The 23,021-nt window shown below is 40.0% G+C and overlaps 1 protein-coding gene across 1 annotated transcript in view; it reads left to right on the top strand.

The window, feature by feature from the left end:
- Window positions 1–23,021, top strand: part of PITRM1 (pitrilysin metallopeptidase 1) — a 488,932-nt gene that overhangs the window by 45,329 nt on the left and 420,582 nt on the right. Inside the window, exons 4-6 of the mRNA XM_053715675.1 lie at window positions 13,975–14,126; window positions 21,150–21,264; window positions 22,098–22,194. Of these exons, the coding sequence (XP_053571650.1) occupies window positions 13,975–14,126; window positions 21,150–21,264; window positions 22,098–22,194 (364 nt within the window). The remainder of the gene's footprint in view (window positions 1–13,974; window positions 14,127–21,149; window positions 21,265–22,097; window positions 22,195–23,021) is intronic.

Here is a 23,021-nt window from a genome sequence, read left to right as displayed (position 1 = left end):
GTTTGGATAACGGTTTGTCTGCAAGTTCCTTGAAAGGACAAATCTCTGCTCTTTCTGTTCTTTTTCACAGAAAGATTGCTAATCTTCCTGATATTCATTGTTTTGTACAAGCTTTGGTTCGTATAAAACCTGTCATTAAGTCAATTTCTCCTCCTTGGAGTTTGAATTTGGTTCTGGGGGCTCTTCAAGCTCCTCCGTTTGAACCTATGCATTCATTGGACATTAAATTACTTTCTTGGAAAGTTTTGTTCCTTTTGGCCATCTCTTCTGCCAGAAGAGTCTCTGAATTATCTGCTCTTTCTTGTGAGTCTCCTTTTCTGATTTTTCACCAGGATAAGGCGGTGTTGCGAACTTCTTTTAAATTTTTACCTAAGGTTGTGAATTCCAACAACATTAGTAGAGAAATTGTGGTTCCTTCATTATGTCCTAATCCTATGAATTCTAAGGAGAAATCATTGCATTCTTTGGATGTGGTTAGAGCTTTGAAATATTATGTTGAAGCTACTAAGAATTTCCGAAAGACTTCTAGTCTATTTGTTATCTTTTCCGGTTCTAGGAAAGGTCAGAAGGCCTCTGTTTTCTTCTTCTGAAGCTGTCTTTGGTAGAAAAGTACTTCAGGCAGCTGTTTCAGTTTGAATCTTCTGCTTATATTTTCAGTTTTTTTCTTTATAAGATTTAAACTTTATTTTTGGGTGTGGATTTTTTTCAGCGGAATTGGCTGTCTTTATTTTATCCCTCCCTCTCTAGTGACTCTTGCGTGGAAGATCCACATCTTGGGTAGTCATTATCCCATACGTCACTAGCTCATGGACTCTTGCTAATTACATGAAAGAAAACATAATTTATGTAAGAACTTACCTGATAAATTCATTTCTTTCATATTAGCAAGAGTCCATGAGGCCCACCCTTTTTTTTGTGGTGGTTATGATTTTTTTGTATCAAGCACAATTATTCCAATTCCTTATATTTATGCTTTCGCACTTTTTTCTTATCACCCCACTTCTTGGCTATTCGTTAAACTGATTTGTGGGTGTGGTGAGGGGTGTATTTATAGGCATTTTGAGGTTTGGGAAACTTTGCCCCTCCTGGTAGGAATGTATATCCCATACGTCACTAGCTCATGGACTCTTGCTAATATGAAAGAAATGAATTTATCAGGTAAGTTCTTACATAAATTATGTTTTTTCATTACTTAAGACACTCTCGGCTATGGTTTGGCACTTTATTCATTTATATAAAGTTCTAAATATCTGTATTGTACTTATATTTGCCATGAGTCAGGTTTATGTATATTTCCTTTTGCAGACTATTAGTTTCGTATTTGGGGAAAAAACATATTTAGGAAAACATTTTCTTACCTTGGGTATAGTCTTTTCTCAATTGACTGCTTTTCATTAAATTTTGCGGGCAAAATTAGGCTCACGAGGGTGCAAAATGCCAAAGTTTATTGCATCATTTTTGGCGTTAGAATTTTTTTGGCGCGAAGGTACGTCTGATGACGCAACTTCGTCATTTCCGGCGTCTTATTTGACGCCGAGTTCCTTGCACAAGGTTGCGTCTACAATGTCACTAGTGTGTCATTTCCAGATGTTGTTAGCACCAAAAAAAAATTCAGTTTGCGTTGTGCGTCATACTTGGCGCCAAATAATTTCATTATTTAAAACCCCATTACTATATGCCTCATGCCTTTTTTCTATGTCAGGGCTATGCTGTTTGCATTTTTTTCCCATTCCTAAAACTGCCATATAAGGAAATTGATAATTTTGCTTTATATGTTGTTTTTTCTCTTACATTTGCAAGATGTCTCAATCTAATATTTTACGTGTTTTCAGCTACTTAACTGCAAAGGGCACAAAAAATAAAGGCCACCTTCATTTATCATTTAAAAAAAAAAGATGAAAAGTTGCCTTTATTTTGCTGTGGCTTCACTGCTTAGCTAAGCGGCTCTGGTGGCCCATGCCACTGATCATTTTATCGATGAGGTGACGTGCCTACAGCATAATTGCAATCGGCCCATTAGGCTTGGCAGTGAAGCTGCAGTGAAATAAAGGCAACTTTTTATCCATTTTTTTTTTTAAAAACTGATGAATGAAGGTGGCCTTTTTATTTTTAGCCATGGTAAATCCTAGCGTTTATCTGTTTCATATAGCAGTTACTATTTCATAGAGATATATATATATATATATATATATATATCTTTCATGTAATTAGCAAGAGTCCATGAGCTAGTGACGTATGGGATATACATTCCTACCAGGAAGGGCAAAGTTTCCCAAACCTCAAAATGCCTATAAATACACCCCTCACCACACCCACAAATCAGTTTTACAAACTTTGCCTCCTGTGGAGGTGGTGAAGTAAGTTTGTGCTAGATTCTACGTTGATATGCGCTCTGCAACAGGTTGGAGCCCGGTTTTCCTCTCAGCGTGCAGTGAATGTCAGAGGGATGTGAAGAGCGTATTGCCTATTTGAATTCAATGATCTCCTTCTAGGGGGTCTATTTCTCCAACATTGGTGTGTCCGGTCCACAGCGTCATCCTTACTTGTGGGAATATCTCTTCCCCAACAGGAAATGGCAAAGAGTCCCAGCAAAGCTGGCCATATAGTCCCTCCTAGGCTCCGCCCACCCCAGTCATTCTCTTTGCCGTTGCACAGGCAACATCTCCACGGAGATGGTTAAGAGTATGTGGTGTTTAGTTGTAGTTTTTTTATTCTACTATCAAGAGTTTGTTATTTTAAAATAGTGCTGGTATGTACTATTTACTCTGAAACAGAAAAAGATGAAGATTTCTGTTTGTGAGAGGAAGATGATTTTAGCAGACAGTAACTAAAATCGATTGCTGTTTCCACATAGGACTGTTGAGATGAAGTAACTTCAGTTGGGGGAAACAGTTAGCAGATTTTTCTGCTTAAGGTATGACTAGCCATATTTCTAACAAGACTGTGTAATGCTGGAAGGCTGTCATTTCCCCTCATGGGGACCGGTAAGCCATTTTCTTAGTCTCAAACAGAATAAAGGGCTTAATATGGGCTATAAAACTGGTAGACACTTTTATGGGCTAAATCGATTGCTTTATTTGGACATTTTATACATGTTTATGCTGATAATTCACACTTATAAACTTGGGGAACGTTTTTTAACGTCAGGCACTATGTTGGACACCTTTTCCAGTCAGGAAGGGCCTTCCCAGTTGTAGGCTGAGCCTCATTTTCGCGCCATTACTGCGCAGTTGTTTTTGAGATCAAGACATGCAGATGCATGTGTGAGGACCTGACAGTAGTTGGAAAAGTTCCTAGAAGGCTTCATTTGGTATCGTATTCCCCTCTGGGCTTGGTAAAGTCACAACCAAAAAGGCTGTAGCTGGGACTGTATAGCGGTTAAATCTGTAACCAGCTCCGGTTTCGTTATTTTAAGGGTTAAAGCTCTGAAAATTGGTGTGCAATACTTTTAATGCTTTAAGACACTGTGGTGAAATTTTGGTAAATTTTGAACAATTCCTTCATATTTTTTCACATATTCAGTAATAAAGTGTGCTCTGTTTAAAATTTAAAGAGACAGTAACGGTTTTGTTTTAAAACGGTTTTTGTGCTTCATTGACAAGTTTAAGCCTGTTTAACATGTCTGTGCCTTCAGATAAGCTATGTTCTATATGTATGAAAGCCAATGTGTCTCCCCCTTCAAAATTGTGTGATAATTGTGCCATAGCGTCCAAAGTAAGGACAGTACTGCCACAGATAATGAAATTGCCCAAGATGATTCCTCAGATGAAGGGAGTAGACATGGTTCTACATCATCTCCTTCTGTGTCTACACCAGTTTTGCCCACGCAGGAGGCCCCTAGTACTTCTAGCGCGCCAATGCTTATTACCATGCAACAATTGACGGCTGTAATGGATAACTCCATAGCAAATATTTTATCCAAAATGCCTGCATATCAGAGAAAGCGCGATTGCTCTGTTTTAAACACTGAAGAGCAGGAGGGCGCTGATGATAATTGTTCTGTCATACCCTCACACCAATCTGAAGGGGCCATGAGGGAGGTTTTGTCAGATGGGGAAATTTTAGATTCAGGAAAAATTTCTCAACAGGCTGAACCTGATGTTGTGACATTTAAATTTAAATTAGAACATCTCCGCGCACTGCTTAAGGAGGTGTTATCTACTCTGGATGATTGTGACAACTTGGTCATTCCAGAAAAATTATGCAAGATGGACAAGTTCCTAGAGGTTCCGGTGCACCCCGACGCTTTTCCTATTACCAAGCGGGTGGCGGACATAGTGAATAAGGAGTGGGAGAAGCCCGGCATAGCTTTTGTTCCCCCTCCTATATTTAAGAAATTATTTCCTATGGTCGACCCCAGAAAGGACTTATGGCAGACAGTCCCTAAGGTCGAGGGGGCAGTTTCCACTCTAAACAAGCGCACTACTATTCCTATCGAGGATAGTTGTGCTTTCAAAGATCCTATGGATAAAAAATTGGAAGGTTTGCTTAAAAAGATTTTTGTACAGCAAGGTTACCTTCTACAACCCATTTCGTGCATTGTTCCTGTCACTACAGCAGCGTGGTTCTGGTTCGAGGAACTAGAAAAGTCGCTCAGTAGAGAGACTCCATATGAGGAGGTTATGGACAGAGTTCACGCACTTAAGTTGGCTAACTCTTTTATTTTAGATGCCGCTTTGCAATTAGCTAGATTAGCGGCAAAAAATTCAGGGTTTGCAATTGTGGCGCGCAGAGCGCTTTGGCTAAAGTCTTGGTCAGCGGATGTATCATCCAAGACAAAATTGCTTAACATCCCCTTCAAGGGTAAAACTCTCTTTGGACCAGAATTGAAAGAGATTATCTCAGACATCACTGGGGGAAAAGGCCACGCCCTCCCACAAGATAGGCCTTTCAAGGCCAAGAATAAGTCTAATTTTCGTTCCTTTCGTAATTTCAGGAACGGACCGGCCTCTAATTCTGCATCCTCTAAGCAAGAGGGTAATGCCTCACAGTCCAAACCAGCCTGGAAACCGATGCAAGACTGGAACAAGGGTAAGCAGACCAAGAAGCCTGCTACTGCTAACAAAACAGCATGAAGGGGTAGCCCCCGATCCGGGACCGGATCTAGTAGGGGGCAGACTCTCTCTCTTTGCTCAGGCTTGGGCAAGAGATGTTCAGGATCCCTGGACGCTAGAAATAGTTTCTCAGGGTTATCTCCTGGAATTCAGGGAACTACCCCCAAGGGGAAGGTTCCACATGTCTCACTTATCCTCAAACTAAATAAAGAGACAGGCGTTCTTACATTGTGTAGAAGACCTGTTAAAGATGGGAGTGATACACCCAGTTCCAATGACGGAACAAGGAATGGGATTTTACTCAAATCTGTTTGTAGTTCCCAAAAAAGAGGGAACCTTCAGACCAATTCTGGATTTAAAGATCCTAAACAAATTTCTCAGGGTACCATCGTTCAAAATGGAAACCATTCGAACGATTCTACCCACTATCCAGGAAGGTCAATTTATGACTACCGTGGATCTAAAGGATGCGTACCTACATATTCCTATCCACACATAACATCATCAGTTCCTAAGGTTCGCCTTTCTGGACAAACATTACCAGTTTGTGGCCCTCCCATTCGGATTAGCCACTGCTCCAAGGATTTTCACAAAGGTACTCGGGTCCCTTCTAGCGGTTCTAAGACCGAGGGGCATTGCAGTAGTACCATACTTGGACGACATTCTAATACAAGCGTCGTCCCTTTCAAAAGCAAAGGCTCATACAGACATCGTTCTGGTCTTTCTCAGATCTCACGGATGGAAGGTGAACATAGAAAAAAGTTCTCTGTCTCCGTCAACCAGAGTTCCCTTCTTGGGAACAATAATAGATTCCTTAGAAATGAGGATTTTTCTGACAGAGGTCAGAAAGTCAAATCTTCTAAGCGCTTGTCAAGTTCTTCATTCTGTTCCATGTCCTTCCATAGCTCAGTGCATGGAAGTAGTAGGGTTGATGGTTGCAGCAATGGACATGGTTCCTTTTGCGCAAATTCATCTAAGACCATTACAACTGTGCATGCTGAAACAGTGGAATGGGGACTATACAGACTTGTCTCTAGTGATTCAAGTAGATCGGAAGACCAGAGATTCACTCCGTTGGTGGATATCCCTGGACCACCTATCCCAGGGAATGAGCTTCCGCAGATCAGAGTGGGTCATTGTCACGACCGACGCCAGTCTAGTGGGCTGGGGTGCGGTCTGGGAATCCCTGACAGCTCAGGGACTATGGTCTCGGGAAGAGTCTCTTCTCCCGATAAACATTCTGGAACTAAGAGCGATATTCAATGCTCTCAGGGCTTGGCCTCAGCTTGCAAAGGCCAGATTCATAAGATTCCAATCAGACATGACGACTGTTGCGTATATCAATCATCAGGGGGGAACAAGGAGTTCCCTGGCGATGAAAGAAGTGACTAAAATAATACAATGAGCGGAGAATCACTCCTGCCATCTATCTGCGATCCACATCCCAGGTGTGGAAAACTGGGAAGCGGATTATCTGAGTCGTCAGACATTCCATCCGGGGGAGTGGGAACTCCACCCGGAGATTTTTGCCCAGTTGACTCAATTATGGGGTATTCCAGACATGGATCTGATGGCGTCTCGTCAGAACTTCAAGGTTCCTTGCTACGGGTCCAGATCCAGGGATCCCAAGGCGACTCTAGTGGATGCACTAGTAGCGCCTTGGACCTTCAACCTAGCTTATGTGTTCCCACCGTTTCCTCTCATTCCCAGGCTGGTAGCCAGGATCAAACAGGAGAGGGCCTCGGTGATCTTGATAGCTCCTGCGTGGCCACGCAGGACTTGGTATGCAGACCTGGTGAATATGTCATCGGTTCCACCATGGAAGCTACCTTTGAGACAGGACCTTCTTGTTCAGGGTCCATTCGAACATCCAAATCTGGTCTCCCTCCAGCTGACGGCTTGGAAATTGAACGCTTGATTCTATCAAAGCGTGGGTTTTCAGATTCTGTGATAGATACTCTGGTTCAGGCCAGAAAACCGGTAACTAGAAAGATTTACCATAAAATATGGAAAAGATATATCTGCTGGTGTGAATCCAAGGGATTCCCATGGAATAAGATAAAAATTCCTAAGATTCTTTCCTTTCTGCAAGAAGGTTTGGATAAAGGATTATCTGCGAGTTCTCTAAAGGGACAGATTTCTGCTTTATCTGTCTTACTACACTAACGACTGGCAGCTATGCCAGATGTTCAAGCATTTGTTCAGGCTCTGGTTAGGATCAAGCCTGTTTACAGACCTTTGACTCCTCCCTGGAGTTTAAATCTAGTTCTTTCAGTTCTTCAAGGGGTTCCGTTTGAACCTCTACATTCCATAGATATTAAGTTGTTATCTTGGAAAGTTTTGTTTTTGGTTGCTATTTCTTCTGCTAGAAGAGTTTCAGAGTTATCTGCTCTGCAGTGTTCTCCGCCCTATCTGGTGTTCCATGCAGATAAGGTGGTTTTGCGTACTAAGCCTGGTTTTCTTCCAAAGGTTGTTTCTAACAAAAATATTAACCAGGAGATAGTTGTACCTTCTTTGTGTCCGAATCCAGTTTCAAAGAAGGAACGTTTGTTACACAATTTGGACGTAGTCCGTGCTCTAAAATTCTATTTAGAAGCTACAAAAGATTTCAGACAAACATCTTCTCTGTTTGTCGTCTATTCTGGTAAAAGGAGAGGTCAAAAAGCGACTTCTACCTCTCTTTCCTTTTGGCTTAAAAGCATCATCCGATTGGCTTACGAGACTGCCGAACGGCAGCCTCCTGAAAGAATCACATCTCACTCCACTAGGGCTGTGGCTTCCACATGGGCCTTCAAGAACGAGGCTTCTGTTGATCAGATATGTAAGGCAGCGACTTGGTCTTCACTGCACACTTTTGCCAAATTTTACAAATTTGATACTTTTGCTTCATCGGAGGCTATTTTTGGGAGAAAGGTTTTGCAAGCCGTGGTGCCTTCCTTTAGGTAACCTGATTTGCTCCCTCCCTTCATCTGTGTCCTAAAGCTTTGGTATTGGTTCCCACAAGTAAGGATGACGCCGTGGACCGGACACACCAATGTTGGAGAAAACAGAATTTATGCTTACCTGATAAATTACTTTCTCCAACGGTGTGTCCGGTCCACGGCCCGCCCTGGTTTTTTAATCAGGTCTGATGAATTATTTTCTCTAACTAGTCACCACGGTACCATATGGTTTCTCCTATATTTTTCCTCCTGTCCGTCGGTCAAATGACTGGGGTGAGCGGAGCCTAGGAGGGACTATATGGCCAGCTTTGCTGGGACTCTTTGCCATTTCCTGTTGGGGAAGAGATATTCCCACAAGTAAGGATGACGCCGTGGAACGGACACATCGTTGCAGAAAGTAATTTATCAGGTAAGCATAAATTCTGTTTTCATAGGTTCTCTGTTATCGGTCGTAGAGATTCATCTCTTACCTCCCTTTTCAGATCGACGATATACTCTTATATATACCATTACCTCTACTGATTCTCGTTTCAGTACTGGTTTGGCTTTCTACTACATGTAGATGAGTTTCCTGGGGTAAGTAAGTCTTATTTTCTGTGACACTCTAAGCTATGGTTCTAAATATATGTGTTTAAACATTTATTTGCCTTGATTCAGGATGTTCAACGTTCCTTATTTCAGACAGTCAGTTTCATATTTGGGATAATGCATATGAATAAATCATTTTTTCTTACCTTAAAATTTGACTTTTTCCTGTGGGCTGTTAGGCTCGCGGGGGCTGAAAATGCTTCATTTTATTGTGTCATTCTTGGCGCGGACTTTCTTGGCGCAAAAATTTTCTTGTCATTTCCGGCGTCATACGTGTCGCCGGAAGTTGCGTCATTTTTTTGACGTTTTTTGCGCCATAAAATGTCGGCGTTACCGGATGTAGTGCCATTTTTGGCGCCAAAAGCATTTAGGCGCCAAATAATGTGGGCGGCTTTTTTGGCGCTAAAAAATTCGAGCGTCATTGTTGTTTCCACAATATTTAAGTCTCATTATTTATTGCTTCTGGTTGCTAGAAGCTTGTTCATTGGCATTTTTTTTCCCATTCCTGAAACTGTCATTTAAGGAATTTGATCTTTTTTCCTTTATATGTTGTTTTTTCTATTACATATTGCAAGATGTCCCAGATTGACCCTGAATCAGAAGCCACTTCTGGAAAAACGCTTAACTGAGTTTCAGTTCTACCAAAGCTAAGTTCATTTATTTTAAATGTTATAAATGTTTATCTTTAGCTATGGTTTGTAATAAGTTATTATGATATACTTTTACATGCAGAATCCATTAGTGTTTATGCTTTATATATTTCCATTCTTACATCTTATGTACAAGAAATATTTAGAAGATTTATAAGAAATATTTTTCTGATTCTATTTTAAAGGCTTTGTCTGACTTTGTGCCTTCTAATAAAATTTTTAGGTCTTTTTTTCACTTTTTTAATTATTGAAGTTTCAAATGACCAACAACATACTGATTTATCCTTCTCTGATGATGATTTTTCTCTTTCTGAAATTTTCCTCATCAGATATTGACACTAACAAATCTACTTTTTTATTATTTTTCTATTATTAAAGTTCATTTGTTCTTTGTTGAAAAGGTGTTGATTATTTTGGATATTAAGGTAACTAGTTCTTTAAGACTAGCTGACACTATTTCTGCCTATTTATTTCTTCTGTGTTTTCAGAGGTTTTTCTTTCCAATTCCCCATTCTAGGGAATGGAATAGATTGAGAATTTTTCTTTTATTCCTTCTTCAAAGGTTTTAAACTATATTCTTTGCCAGCAGTTAAATTCAATTTGGAGGGTTCTCCAATTTATTGGGGCTATCTCTACTTCTACTAATTATGCTATTGTTTCTATAGCAAAATAGTATTTATTTTCCTTTAGATAGTTGTATCTTATTTATGGAAAATTATTTAGTTTCAGGTACTTTTCTTTGTCCTGTGATTTATTTGGATATTGCAATTGCTTCATTTTTTCTGTTTACTTTAAGATCAAGTATCAGATTATGATTTATTTTAGCATTGTTAAGGGACAACATTTACTAGACTAGGTGCTGTTGCATTTGTCTTGTTGTTTTGCATTTATTGATTATGCAAGTCCACTGTATTGACTGGTCCTTTAAACTGGACTATCATGCTAATAATTTCATTTGTGTCTTCATTTTATTGAATATTTTCGCAAATGAGGGTTAATCTATGTTTATAACTGTTTTAGCTAGAAGAATTTTGTGATTTAAAAAAATAAATAAATAAATCCATATTTCTTTTGTTCTAACATAATCAATTATTTGTTTTATAATTGGATTCAATTCTTAACTGTTACTCTGGGCTTCAAGATTGAGTTCTAAGACTAAAACTTTAAGCTTATACTAGTTTGGTTGTTCTTATTAAGGAACGAATTCCTGAGTTCTTTCCCAAGTAACATGTTTTTAATTGGGGTTCGAAATCAGCTCCCTAATATTGCGATGTACATGCCGTATTCCAGCTTGGCTGGTAAGGGGCAGGTTAAGACTTCTTTGAAATTTATTTGGTTCTATTTTGTCCAAATTTCTTTGATTTTATTCCAGTAAGGCTAACACTTTCTTTAAGTGTGTTTCTGTCCTATATATTTTGGATACTGTTGAAGCATGGCTAGGCACCCATGGGGTTCAAGCGCTGCTCAGACCTGGAATCTTCTGGGGTATTTCTTCCAGTTCCTTTTTTAGGAACCGGTTTTGGAGTTTTATTCAAACTATTTTGCCTTTTTATGGTCATTGATAGCATTATTTGTTTTCCTTAGATACAATAAATGCATATTTTCATTTTTCTGTTTTCATTCAGATTATTTTCTGAGGATGCGGAATCTCATATGATTCACTTGCTCTTCAGGACATAGTTAGAGGATCTTTTTTTCGAAAGCTCTTGATTCTTCAAACAAGGGTCACCTTTTTTAGGTTTCCAGATAGTTTGTGTCACTGTCTTTGTCTCTATCAGACAAGGGATAATTCTATTGGGTTCCATCTGTCGGTACCTTTAGTCTCTATTATTTCCTTCAGTTGCTATATATGCACAGAAGTTTTAGGTCTTATGGCCTCAGCATTGGATTCAATTCCCTTTGCTCATTTTCACTAGAAAGAACCTTTTCCAGTCTTTTTTATGAGTGTTATTTCTTCTAGAACATGGTTGGAGGATCAATTTACCAAAAAGTTTGTTGATTCCTCAGACAAGGGTAACCTTTTTAGGTTTCCTGATAGATTCAGTGTCCTTGACTCTGTCTTTGACAGACAAGAGATGTCTGAAATTGGTTTCAGCTTGTCGAAACCTTCAGTCTTAATCTTTCCCTTCGGTAGCCTTATGCATGGAAATTCTAGGTCTTATGACTGCTGCATTGGACGCGGTCCCCTTTGCTCGTTTTCACATGCGACTTCTTCAGCTCTGTATGCTGAACCAGTGGTGCAGGGATTATACAAAGATATCTCAATTAATATCTTTGAAACCGATTGTACGACACTCTCTGACGTGGTGGACAGACCACCATCGTTTAGTTCAGGGGGCTTCTTTTTGTTCTTCCAACCTGGACTGTGATTTCAACAGATGCAAGTCTGACAGGTTGGGGAGCTGTTTGGGGGTCTCTGACAGCACAAGGGTTTGGGAATCTCAGGAGGTGAGATTACCAATCAATATTTTGGAACTCCGTGCAATTTTCAGAGCTCTTCAGTCATGGCCTCTTCTAAAGAGAGGGTCGTTCATTTGTTTTCAGACGGACAATGTCACAACTGTGGCATATGTCAATCATCAAGGAGGGACTCACAGTCCTCTGGCTATGAAAGAAGTATTTTGAATTCTGGTATGGGCGGAATCCAGCTCTTGTCTAATTTCTGCGGTTCATATCCCAGGTATAGACAATTGGGAAGCGGATTATCTCAGTCTCCAAACGTTACATCCGGGCGAATGGTCTCTTCACCCAGAGGTATTTCTTCAGATTGTTCAAATGTGGGGACTTCCAGAAATAGATCTGATGGCTTCTCATCTAAACAAGAAGCTTCCCAGGTATCTGTCCAGATCCAGGGATCCTCAGGCGGAGGCAGTGGATGCATTGTCACTTCCTTGGAAGTATCATCCTGCCTATATCTTTCCGCCTCTAGTTCTTCTTCCAAGAGTAATTTCCAAGATTCTAAAGGAGTGCTCGTTTGTTCTGCTGGTGGCTCCAGCATGGCCTCACAGGTTTTGGTATGCGGTTCTTGTCCGGATGGCCACTTGCCAACCGTGGACTCTTCCGTTAAGACCAGACCTTCTATCACAAGGTCCTTTTTTTCCATCAGGATCTCAAATCCTTAAATTTGAAGGTATAGAGATTGAACGCTTGATTCTCAGTCATAGAGGTTTCTCTGACTCTCTGATTAATACTATGTTACAGGCTCGTAAATCTGTATCTAGGAAGATATATTATCGAGTCTGGAAGATTTACATTTCTTGGTGTTTTTCTCATCATTTTTCTTGGCATTCTTTTAGAATTCCTAGAATTTTACAGTTTCCTCAGGATGGTTTGGATAAACGTTTGTCTGCAAGTTCCTTGAAAGGACAAATCTCTGCTCTTTCTGTTCTTTTTCACAGAAAGATTGCTAGTCTTCCTGATATTCATTGTTTTGTACAAGCTTTGGTTCGTATAAAACCTGTTAAGTCAATTTCTCCTCCTTGAAGTTTGAATTTGGTTCTGGGTGCTCTTCAAGCTCCTCCGTTTGAACCTATGCATTCACTGGACATTAAATTACTTTCTTGGAAAGTTTTGTTTCTTTTGGCCATCTCTTCTGCTAGAAGAGTTTCTGATTTATCTGCTCTTTCTTGTGAGTCTCCTTTTCTGATTTTTCATCAGGATAAGGCGGTGTTGCGAACTTCTTTTAATTTTTACCTAAGGTTGTGAATTCTAACAACATTAGTAGAGAAATTGTGGTTCCTTCATTGTGTCCTAATCCTAAGAATTCTAAGGGAAGATCGTTGCATTCTTTGGATGTAGTTAGAGCTTTGAAATATTATGTTGAAGCTACTAAAAATTTCTGAAAGACTTCTAGTCTATTTGTTATCTTTTCCGGTTCTAGGAAAGGTCAGAAGGCTTCTGCCATTTCTTTGGCGTCTTGGTTAAAGTCTTTGATTCATCATGCTTATGTCGAGTCGGGTAAAACTCCGCCTCAAAGGATTACAGCTCATTCTACTAGGTCAGTTTCTACTTCCTGGGCGTTTAGGAATGAAGCTTCGGTTGATCAGATTTGCAAAGCAGCAACTTGGTCTTTGCATACTTTTACTAAATTCTACCATTTTTGATGTGTTTTCTTCTTCTGAAGCAGTTTTTGGTAGAAAAGTACTTCAGGCAGCTGTTTCAGTTTGATTCTTCTGCTTATAATTTCAGTTTTTTTCATTATAAGATTTAAACTTTATTTTGGGTGTGGATTATTTTCAGCGGAATTGGCTGTCTTTATTTTATCCCTCCCTCTCTAGTGACTCTTGCGTGGAAGATCCACATCTTGGGTAGTCATTATCCCATATGTCACTAGCTCATGGACTCTTGCTAATTACATGAAAGAAAACATAATTTATGTAAGATCTTACCTGATAAATTCATTTCTTTCATATTAGCAAGAGTCCATGAGGCCCACCCTTTTTTGTGGTGGTTATGATTTTTTTGTATAAAGCACAATTATTCCAATTCCTTATTTTTTATGCTTTCGCACTTTTGTCTTATCACCCCACTTCTTGGCTATGCGTTAAACTGATTTGTGGGTGTGGTGAGGGGTCTATTTATAGGCATTTTGAGGTTTGGGAAACTTTGCCCCTCCTGGTAGGAATGTATATCCCATACGTCACTAGCTCATGGACTCTTGCTAATATGAAAGAAATGAATTTATCAGGTAAGTTCTTACATAAATTGTTATTTATTATATATTTTGTAATTGTTTTTCAGTGTACAGTTTCGAACAACCCCCATGGATAGTACGGGTGTTCCGCATATACTTGAGCATACTGTTTTATGTGGCTCTCAGAAGTACCCATGCAGGGACCCTTTCTTCAAAATGTTAAACCGATCCCTATCCACGTTTATGAATGCATTCACAGGTAAGAGCCTTTATTTTATACATTGCGATAAACAATTTATAATCACAATAGATAAAATAAGATGCTATAAACAAGATTTCTGTAACAAAAGAGATTACTGATTTGCACAAACTGTAGGACATGAAAAAAGTAATAGTCATATTTATTATTTGTATATAGCTTGCACTGATCATACAATCCGTAAACAAATGTCAACATAAAAATAATATACTTGACTCCCGTCAAATCATGTGTAATTTTGTGCACGCAGGAAATGAGTTTGTTCTTTATTTGCTTTTTCTGTAGTAAAGCTTAAAGGGACAATAAACCAAAAAATGTCTTTCATTATTCAGACAGCGAATACAATTTTTAACAACATTCAAATGTACTTCTATTTAATTTGCTTTATTCTTTAGATATCCTTTATTGAAGAAATAGCAATGCACATGAGGGAGCCAATCTCACGAGGCATCTATGTACAGCTACCAATCACCAGCTACTGAGCCTATCTAGATATGCTTTTCAGCAAAATATATTGAAAGTGAAGCAAATTTAGATAATAGATGTAAATTAGGTGTTTAAAATTGCATGCACTTTCTAAATCATGAAAGAAAAAATTTGTGTTTCTTCTGTTATGTGTGATCAGTCCACGGGTCATCATTACTTCTGGGATATTATCTGCTCCCCTACAGGAAGTGCAAGAGGATTCACCCAGCAGAGTTGCTATATAGCTCCTCCCCTCTACGTCACCCCCAGTCATTCTCTTGCACCCAAAGACTAGATAGGACGTGTGAGAGGACTATGGTGATTATACTTAGTTTTTATAACTTCAATCAAAAGTTTGTTATTTTACAATAGCACCGGAGCGTGTTATTGCCTCTCTGGCAGAGTTTGAAGAAGAATCTACCAGAGTTTTTACTATGATTTTAACCGGAGTAGTTAAGATCATATTGCTGTTTCTCGGCCATCTGAGGGAGGTAAAAGCTTCAGATCAGGGGACAGCGGGCAGATGAATCTGCATTGAGGTATGTAGCAGTTTTTATTTTCTGAATGGAATTGATGAGAAAATCCTGCCATACCGTTATAATGACATGTATGTATACTCTACACTTCAGTATTCTGGGGATGGTATTTCACCGGAATTACTCTGTTAAAAGTACATTAAACCTTTTTAATAGGTATTTATTATGTTAAACGTTTTTGCTGGAATGTAGAATCGTTTGCATTTTCTGAGGTACTGAGTGAATAAATATTTGGGCATTATTTTTCCACTTGGCAGTTGCTTGTTTTAATTGTGACAGTTTCGTTTCTCTCTCACTGCTGTGTGTGAGGGGGAGGGGCCGTTTTTGGCGCTCTTTGCTACGCATCAAAAATTTCCAGTCAGTTACTCTTGTATTTCCTGCATGATCCGGTTCATCTCTAACAGAACTCAGGGGTCTTCAAACTTCTTTGGAGGGAGGTAGATTCTCTCAGCAGAGCTGTGAGACTTATATATTGACTGTGATTAAAAACGTTGCTCTGTAATTTTTATGTTTCAAATTTAATTATTGTTACTTTACTGATGGGAACAAACCTTTGCTAAAAGTTGTGTTGTTTTTTAAGGATTGATGCTATAACTGTTTTTCAGTTCATTATTTCAACTGTCATTTAATCGTTTAGTGCTTCTTTGAGGCACAGTACGTTTTTGTTAAATAAGATTGTAACCAAGTTGCAAGTTTATTGCTAGTGTGTTAAACATGTCTGATTCAGAGGAAGATATCTGTGTCATTTGTTCCAATGCCAAGGTGGAGCCCAATAGAAGTTTATGTACTAACTGTATTGATGCTACTTTAAATAAAAGCCAATCTGTACAAATTGAACAAATTTCACCAAACAGCGAGGGGAGAGTTATGCCGACTAACTCGCCTCACGTGTCAGTACCTGCATCTCCCGCCCGGGAGGTGCGTGATATTATGGCGCCTAGTACATCTGGGCGGCCATTACAGATAACATTACAAGATATGGCTACTGTTATGACTGAAGTTTTGGCTAAATTACCAGAACTAAGAGGCAAGCGTGATCACTCTGGGGTGAGAACAGAGTGCGCTGATAATACTAGGGCCATGTCTGATACTGCGTCACAGCTTGCAGAGCATGAGGACGGAGAGCTTCATTCTGTGGGTGATGGTTCTGATCCAAACAGATTGGATTCAGATATTTCAAATTTTAAATTTAAATTGGAGAACCTCCGTGTATTACTAGGGGAGGTTTTAGCGGCTCTTAATGATTGTAACACTGTTGCAATACCAGAGAAATTGTGTAGGTTGGATAAATACTTTGCGGTACCGGCGAGTACTGACGTTTTTCCTATACCTAAGAGACTAACTGAAATTGTTACTAAGGAGTGGGATAGACCCGGTGTGCCGTTCTCACCCCCTCCAATATTTAGAAAGATGTTTCCAATAGACGCCACCACACGGGACTTATGGCAAACGGTCCCTAAGGTGGAGGGAGCAGTTTCTACTTTAGCTAAGCGTACCACTATCCCGGTGGAGGATAGCTGTGCTTTTTCAGATCCAATGGATAAAAAAATAGAGGGTTACCTTAAGAAAATGTTTGTTCAACAAGGTTTTATATTGCAACCCCTTGCATGCATCGCGCCGATTACGGCTGCGGCAGCATTTTGGATTGAGTCTCTGGAAGAGAACCTTAATTCAGCTACGCTGGACGACATTACGGACAGGCTTAGAGTCCTTAAACTAGCTAATTCATTCATTTCGGAGGCCGTAGTACATTTAACCAAACTTACGGCTAAGAACTCGGGATTCGCCATTCAGGCACGTAGGGCGCTGTGGCTAAAATCCTGGTCAGCTGATGTAACTTCTAAGTCCAAATTACTTAATATACCTTTCAAGGGGCAAACTTTATTTGGGCCCGGTTTGAAAGAAATTATCGCTGACATTACAGGAGGTAAGGGCCACGCCCTGCCTCAAGACAAAGCCAAAGCTAAGGCTAGACAGTCTAATTTTCGTCCCTTTCGGAATTTCAAAGCAGGAGCAGCATCAACTTCCACTGCACCAAAACAGGAAGGAGCTGTTGCTCGTTACAGACAAGGCTGGAAACCTAACCAGTCCTGGAACAAGGGCAAGCAGGCCAGGAAACCTGCTGCTGCCCCAAAGACAGCATGAACCGAGGGCCCCCGATCCGGGACCGGATCTAGTGGGGGGCAGACTCTCTCTCTTCGCCCAGGCTTGGGCAAGAGATGTTCAGGATCCCTGGGCGCTAGAGATCATATCTCAGGGATACCTTCTAGACTTCAAATTCTCTCCCCCAAGAGGGAGATTTCATCTGTCAAGGTTGTCAACAAACCAGATAAAGAAAGAAGCGTTTCTACGCTGTGTACAAGATCTGTTATTAATGGGAGTGATCCATCCGGTTCCGCGGTCGGAACAAGGACAAGGGTTTTACTCAAACCTGTTTGTGGTTCCCAAAAAAGAGGGAACCTTCAGGCCAATCTTGGATTTAAAGATCCTAAACAAATTCCTAAGAGTTCCATCGTTCAAAATGGAAACTATTCGGACAATCTTACCCATGATCCAAAAGGGTCAGTACATGACCACAGTGGATTTAAAGGATGCTTACCTTCACATACCGATTCACAAAGATCATTACCGGTATCTAAGGTTTGCCTTCTTAGACAGGCATTACCAGTTTGTAGCTCTTCCATTCGGATTGGCTACGGCTCCAAGAATCTTCACAAAGGTTCTGGGTGCCCTTCTGGCGGTACTAAGACCGCAAGGAATTTCGGTAGCTCCGTACCTAGACGACATTCTGATACAAGCTTCAAGCTTTCAAACTGCCAAGTCTCATACAGAGTTAGTTCTGGCATTTCTAAGGTCGCATGGATGGAAAGTGAACGAAAAGAAGAGTTCTCTTTTTCCTCTCACAAGAGTTCCATTCTTAGGGACTCTTATAGATTCTGTAGAAATGAAGATTTATCTGACAGAAGACAGATTAACAAAGCTTCTAAATGCATGCCGTGTCCTTCATTCCATTCAACTCCCGTCAGTAGCTCAATGCATGGAGGTGATCGGCTTAATGGTAGCAGCAATGGACATAGTTCCCTTTGCACGTCTACATCTCAGACCGCTGCAATTGTGCATGCTGAGTCAGTGGAATGGGGATTACTCAGACTTGTCCCCTACTCTGACTCTGGATCAAGAGACCAGAAACTCTCTTCTATGGTGGCTTTCTCGGCCACATCTGTCCAGGGGGATGCCATTCAGCAGGCCGGACTGGACAATTGTAACAACAGACGCCAGCCTACTAGGTTGGGGCGCTGTCTGGAATTCTCTGAAGGCTCAGGGACAATGGAATCAGGAGGAAAGTCTCCTACCAATAAACATTCTGGAATTAAGAGCAGTTCTCCATGCCCTTCTGGCTTGGCCCCAGTTAAAAACTCGGGGGTTCATCAGGTTTCAGTCGGACAACATCACGACTGTAGCTTACATCAACCATCAAGGAGGGACAAGAAGCTCCCTAGCAATGATGGAAGTATCAAAAATAATTCGCTGGGCAGAGTCTCACTCTTGCCACCTGTCAGCAATCCACATCCCGGGAGTGGAGAACTGGGAGGCGGATTTCTTGAGTCGCCAAACTTTTCATCCGGGGGAGTGGGAACTTCATCCGGAGGTCTTTGCCCAAATACTTCGACGTTGGGGCAAACCAGAGATAGATCTCATGGCGTCTCGCCAGAACGCCAAACTTCCTCGCTACGGGTCCAGATCCAGGGATCCGGGAGCGGTTCTGATAGATGCTTTGACAGCACCTTGGAACTTCGGGATGGCTTATGTGTTTCCACCCTTTCTGCTGCTTCCTCGATTGATTGCCAAAATCAAACAGGAGAGAGCATCGGTGATTCTAATAGCGCCTGCATGGCCACGCAGGACTTGGTATGCAGATCTAGTGGACATGTCATCCTGTCCGCCTTGGTCTCTACCTCTAAGACAGGACCTTCTGATACAGGGTCCATTCAAACATCAAAATCTAACTTCTCTGAAGCTGACTGCTTGGAAATTGAACGTTTGATTTTATCAAAACGTGGTTTTTCTGAGTCGGTTATTGATACCCTGATACAGGCTAGGAAGCCTGTTACCAGAAGGATTTACCATAAGATATGGCGTAAATACCTATACTGGTGCGAATCCAAAGGTTACTCCTGGAGTAAGGTTAGGATTCCTAGGATATTGTCCTTTCTACAAGAAGGTTTAGAAAAGGGTTTATCGGCTAGCTCATTAAAGGGACAGATCTCAGCTCTGTCCATCTTGTTACACAGGCGTCTGTCAGAAAATCCAGACGTCCAGGCCTTTTGTCAGGCTTTAGCTAGGATCAAGCCTGTGTTTAAAACTGTTGCTCCGCCATGGAGTTTAAACTTAGTTCTTAACGTTTTACAGGGTGTTCCGTTTGAACCCCTTCATTCCATTGATATAAAATTGTTATCTTGGAAAGTTCTGTTTTTAATGGCTATTTCCTCGGCTCGAAGAGTCTCTGAGTTATCAGCCTTACATTGTGATTCTCCTTATCTGATTTTTCACTCAGACAAGGTAGTTCTGCGTACTAAACCTGGGTTCTTACCTAAGGTAGTCACTAACAGGAATATCAATCAAGAGATTGTTGTTCCATCCTTGTGTCCAAATCCTTCTTCAAAGAAGGAACGTCTTCTACACAATCTGGATGTGGTTCGTGCCCTCAAGTTCTACTTGCAGGCAACTAAGGATTTTCGACAAACGTCTTCCCTGTTTGTCGTGTACTCTGGTCAGAGGAGAGGTCATAAGGCTTCGGCTACCTCTCTCTCCTTCTGGCTTCGTAGCATAATTCGTTTAGCCTATGAGACTGCTGGACAGCAGCCTCCTGAAAGAATTACAGCTCATTCTACTAGAGCTGTGGCTTCCACTTGGGCCTTTAAGAATGAGGCCTCTGTTGAACAGATTTGCAAGGCTGCAACTTGGTCTTCGCTTCATACTTTTTCCAAATTTTACAAATTTGACACTTTTGCTTCTTCGGAGGCTATTTTTGGGAGAAAGGTTCTTCAGGCAGTGGTTCCTTCTGTATAATGAGCCTGCCTATCCCTCCCGTCATCCGTGTACTTTTGCTTTGGTATTGGTATCCCAGAAGTAATGATGACCCGTGGACTGATCACACATAACAGAAGAAAACATAATTTATGCTTACCTGATAAATTCCTTTCTTCTGTTGTGTGATCAGTCCACGGCCCGCCCTGTTTTTTAAGGCAGGTAAATATTTTTTAAATTTTACTCCAGTCACCACTACACCCTTGGCTTCTCCTTTCTCGTTGGTCCTTGGTCGAATGACTGGAGGTGACGTAGAGGGGAGGAGCTATATAGCAACTCTGCTGGGTGAATCCTCTTGCACTTCCTGTAGGGGAGCAGATAATATCCCAGAAGTAATGATGACCCGTGGACTGATCACACAACAGAAGAAAGGAATTTATCAGGTAAGCATAAATTATGTTTTTTATGTCCTTTTAAATCTGGTTTACAGTTGATTTTTATGAACAAACACCTTTGTTAGGCTTGGTTACTTCCCGTGATAATTTTCATTACAAAAAAAAACTGTGTTAAAGAATATCTGTAGTATGTAGGCAGAAACTACAAAGTAAATGACATGCTCTTATTTGTTAGAGGATTTGATTTTAAGACTAGCAACCCTGCACTTCTGTTTTTAATCCCTGGAAAGGGGCTAAACACATAGTAGAAGTTCTGCTCGGCACCCGCAGTGCACTGCTAGTCCCGCACAGAAACTACCACTGATCCAATCAGCAACATTAGTAGCACAACTCAGTTTGCTAAAGGGACACTAAAGTTGTGCACAGTCTTTTTAAATGCTCTGTGGGTCCCAAGCAGAAGCTGCTGCTCTAATCACACAGCTGTGCTCTGCGGGTTATGAGCGGTACTTCTACTATGTCGCATGTCTTGTTTCAACTATAACGGCCCTTTAAACAACCTATGTTAAAAAGTAAATTCTGGTTCTTTCCCTTTGTTGCAGCAAGTGACTATACAATGTACCCATTTTCAACTCAGAATCCCAAGGATTTTCAGAATCTCTTGTCGGTTTACTTAGATGCAGTATTCTTCCCTTGCTTAAGAGAACTGGATTTTTGGTAAGATTTCACTCAGTATAAATGCAATAACTACCTTACATCAAAGGGACATGAAACCCAACATTATTCAGATAGGGAATATAATTTTAAAACATTTCCCATTTTACTTATATTATCAAATGTCTCATTCTCATGTTAATCTTTATTGAAGAGATACATAGGTAGGAAGCATGCAAATGTCTGAAGCACTACATGACAGGACATAGTGCTGCCATCTAGTGCTCTTGCTAATGAATAACATGGTTGCAAAACTGCTGCCATATAGTGCTGAAGAGATGTGCACACTCCCGAACTTACACCCCTGCCTTTCAACAAAGGACAACAAGAAAACAAAGAAAATTAGATAATATATGTATATTGGAAAGTTGCTTAAAATCGTGTGCTCTATCTGAATCAAGAAATAAATATTTTGGGTTTTATGTCCCTTTAAACATTAAATAAATGGTAGTTTGAATGATGTATTCAACTCAAAAGATTATCATGGAAATAATATTCATATATAGTTTTTAATAATAGTTGATTAAATATTGAAAAAATAAGTGTAAAATGTATTTAGTGCAACCTAGGTTTCCTTCTCTTCTGATGCCAAAAAAGGGGCAATCATGTATGGGTGATTGGAGTGTGCAACCAATGACTGATTATATAGCGGTGTTAAGTCTGGAGTCTTCACTTTAATTCGGGAAGCTCACACATTTTTCAATTAAATAAAAGTAAAAGGGGACAAAATAAATACTGAACGTATATTGCAAAGCTGTTATTTTTACTTTGTATAAATAAATATTTTATATTATCATTTCCAAGTGTTTAATGTGTTTAATTGCTCATTATTTCAGGCAAGAAGGGTGGCGACTGGAGCATGAAAATCCAACTGATCCAAACTCCCCTTTAATCTTCAAAGGCATTGTTTTCAATGAGATGAAAGGGGCTTTTGTAAGTTGCATACTTATATAATGAGAAAAGTAATACATTTTTCAGAAATTGAGTTTATGGCTCTATAGTTTTATAGAATGTTTGTTTGTTTTTCTTTTATCACAATTTACAGAAACTCAGCCTGAATATAATATTATAATAACACTGTAGAACAAGTATGTGGTGTCTAATATGAAGAGGTGAGACAGTGGTTTTCAGTTCATTCCATCATAGTGTGTTAAGTGTTAAACATCTCATGTCCATGCTAATGGATATGTTATTCCATTGACTATAATATTTTATAGCTGTTATTGTATATATGTTTTGTTTCCTCTGATTTTATTACATTGTTCCATTATTTTCTTTCTGATCTAATGTAGCCCTTTAAAGGGACAGTCTATTTGAATTGTTATTGTTTTAAAAGACATAACGCCTTAACGTTCAAACCACTACATTTCTGCCTGTTTCTAAGCCACTACAGATGACCTCTTATCTCATGCATTTTTATTAGCTTTTCACAGCAAGACACTGCTAATTCATGTGTGCCATATAGATAACATTGTGCTCACTCCCGTGGAGTTGTGCAGGAACCAGCACTAGTTGGCTAAAATGCAAGTTTTTAAGTTTACATAAGAGCAAATACCCTACTGTTCAACTTTGAAGTAATACAATTACTGTAAGGAAATGCAATGTATTCAAGTGAAATTGCACAGAGGTGTGTTCTCACTGTGTGTGTGTATATGTATGTCTGTGTATATGTGTGTGTGTATGTATGTATGTATGTATGTATGTGTGTGTATATATATATATATATATATATATATATATATATATATATATATATATAT

Source organism: Bombina bombina, chromosome 5 (assembly GCF_027579735.1).
Source record: "Bombina bombina isolate aBomBom1 chromosome 5, aBomBom1.pri, whole genome shotgun sequence".
In the NCBI taxonomy this organism is placed as follows: Eukaryota; Metazoa; Chordata; class Amphibia; order Anura; family Bombinatoridae; genus Bombina; species Bombina bombina.
The sequence above is the reverse complement of the archived record's forward strand: the minus strand, read 5'-3'. Positions and strand labels throughout refer to the sequence as shown.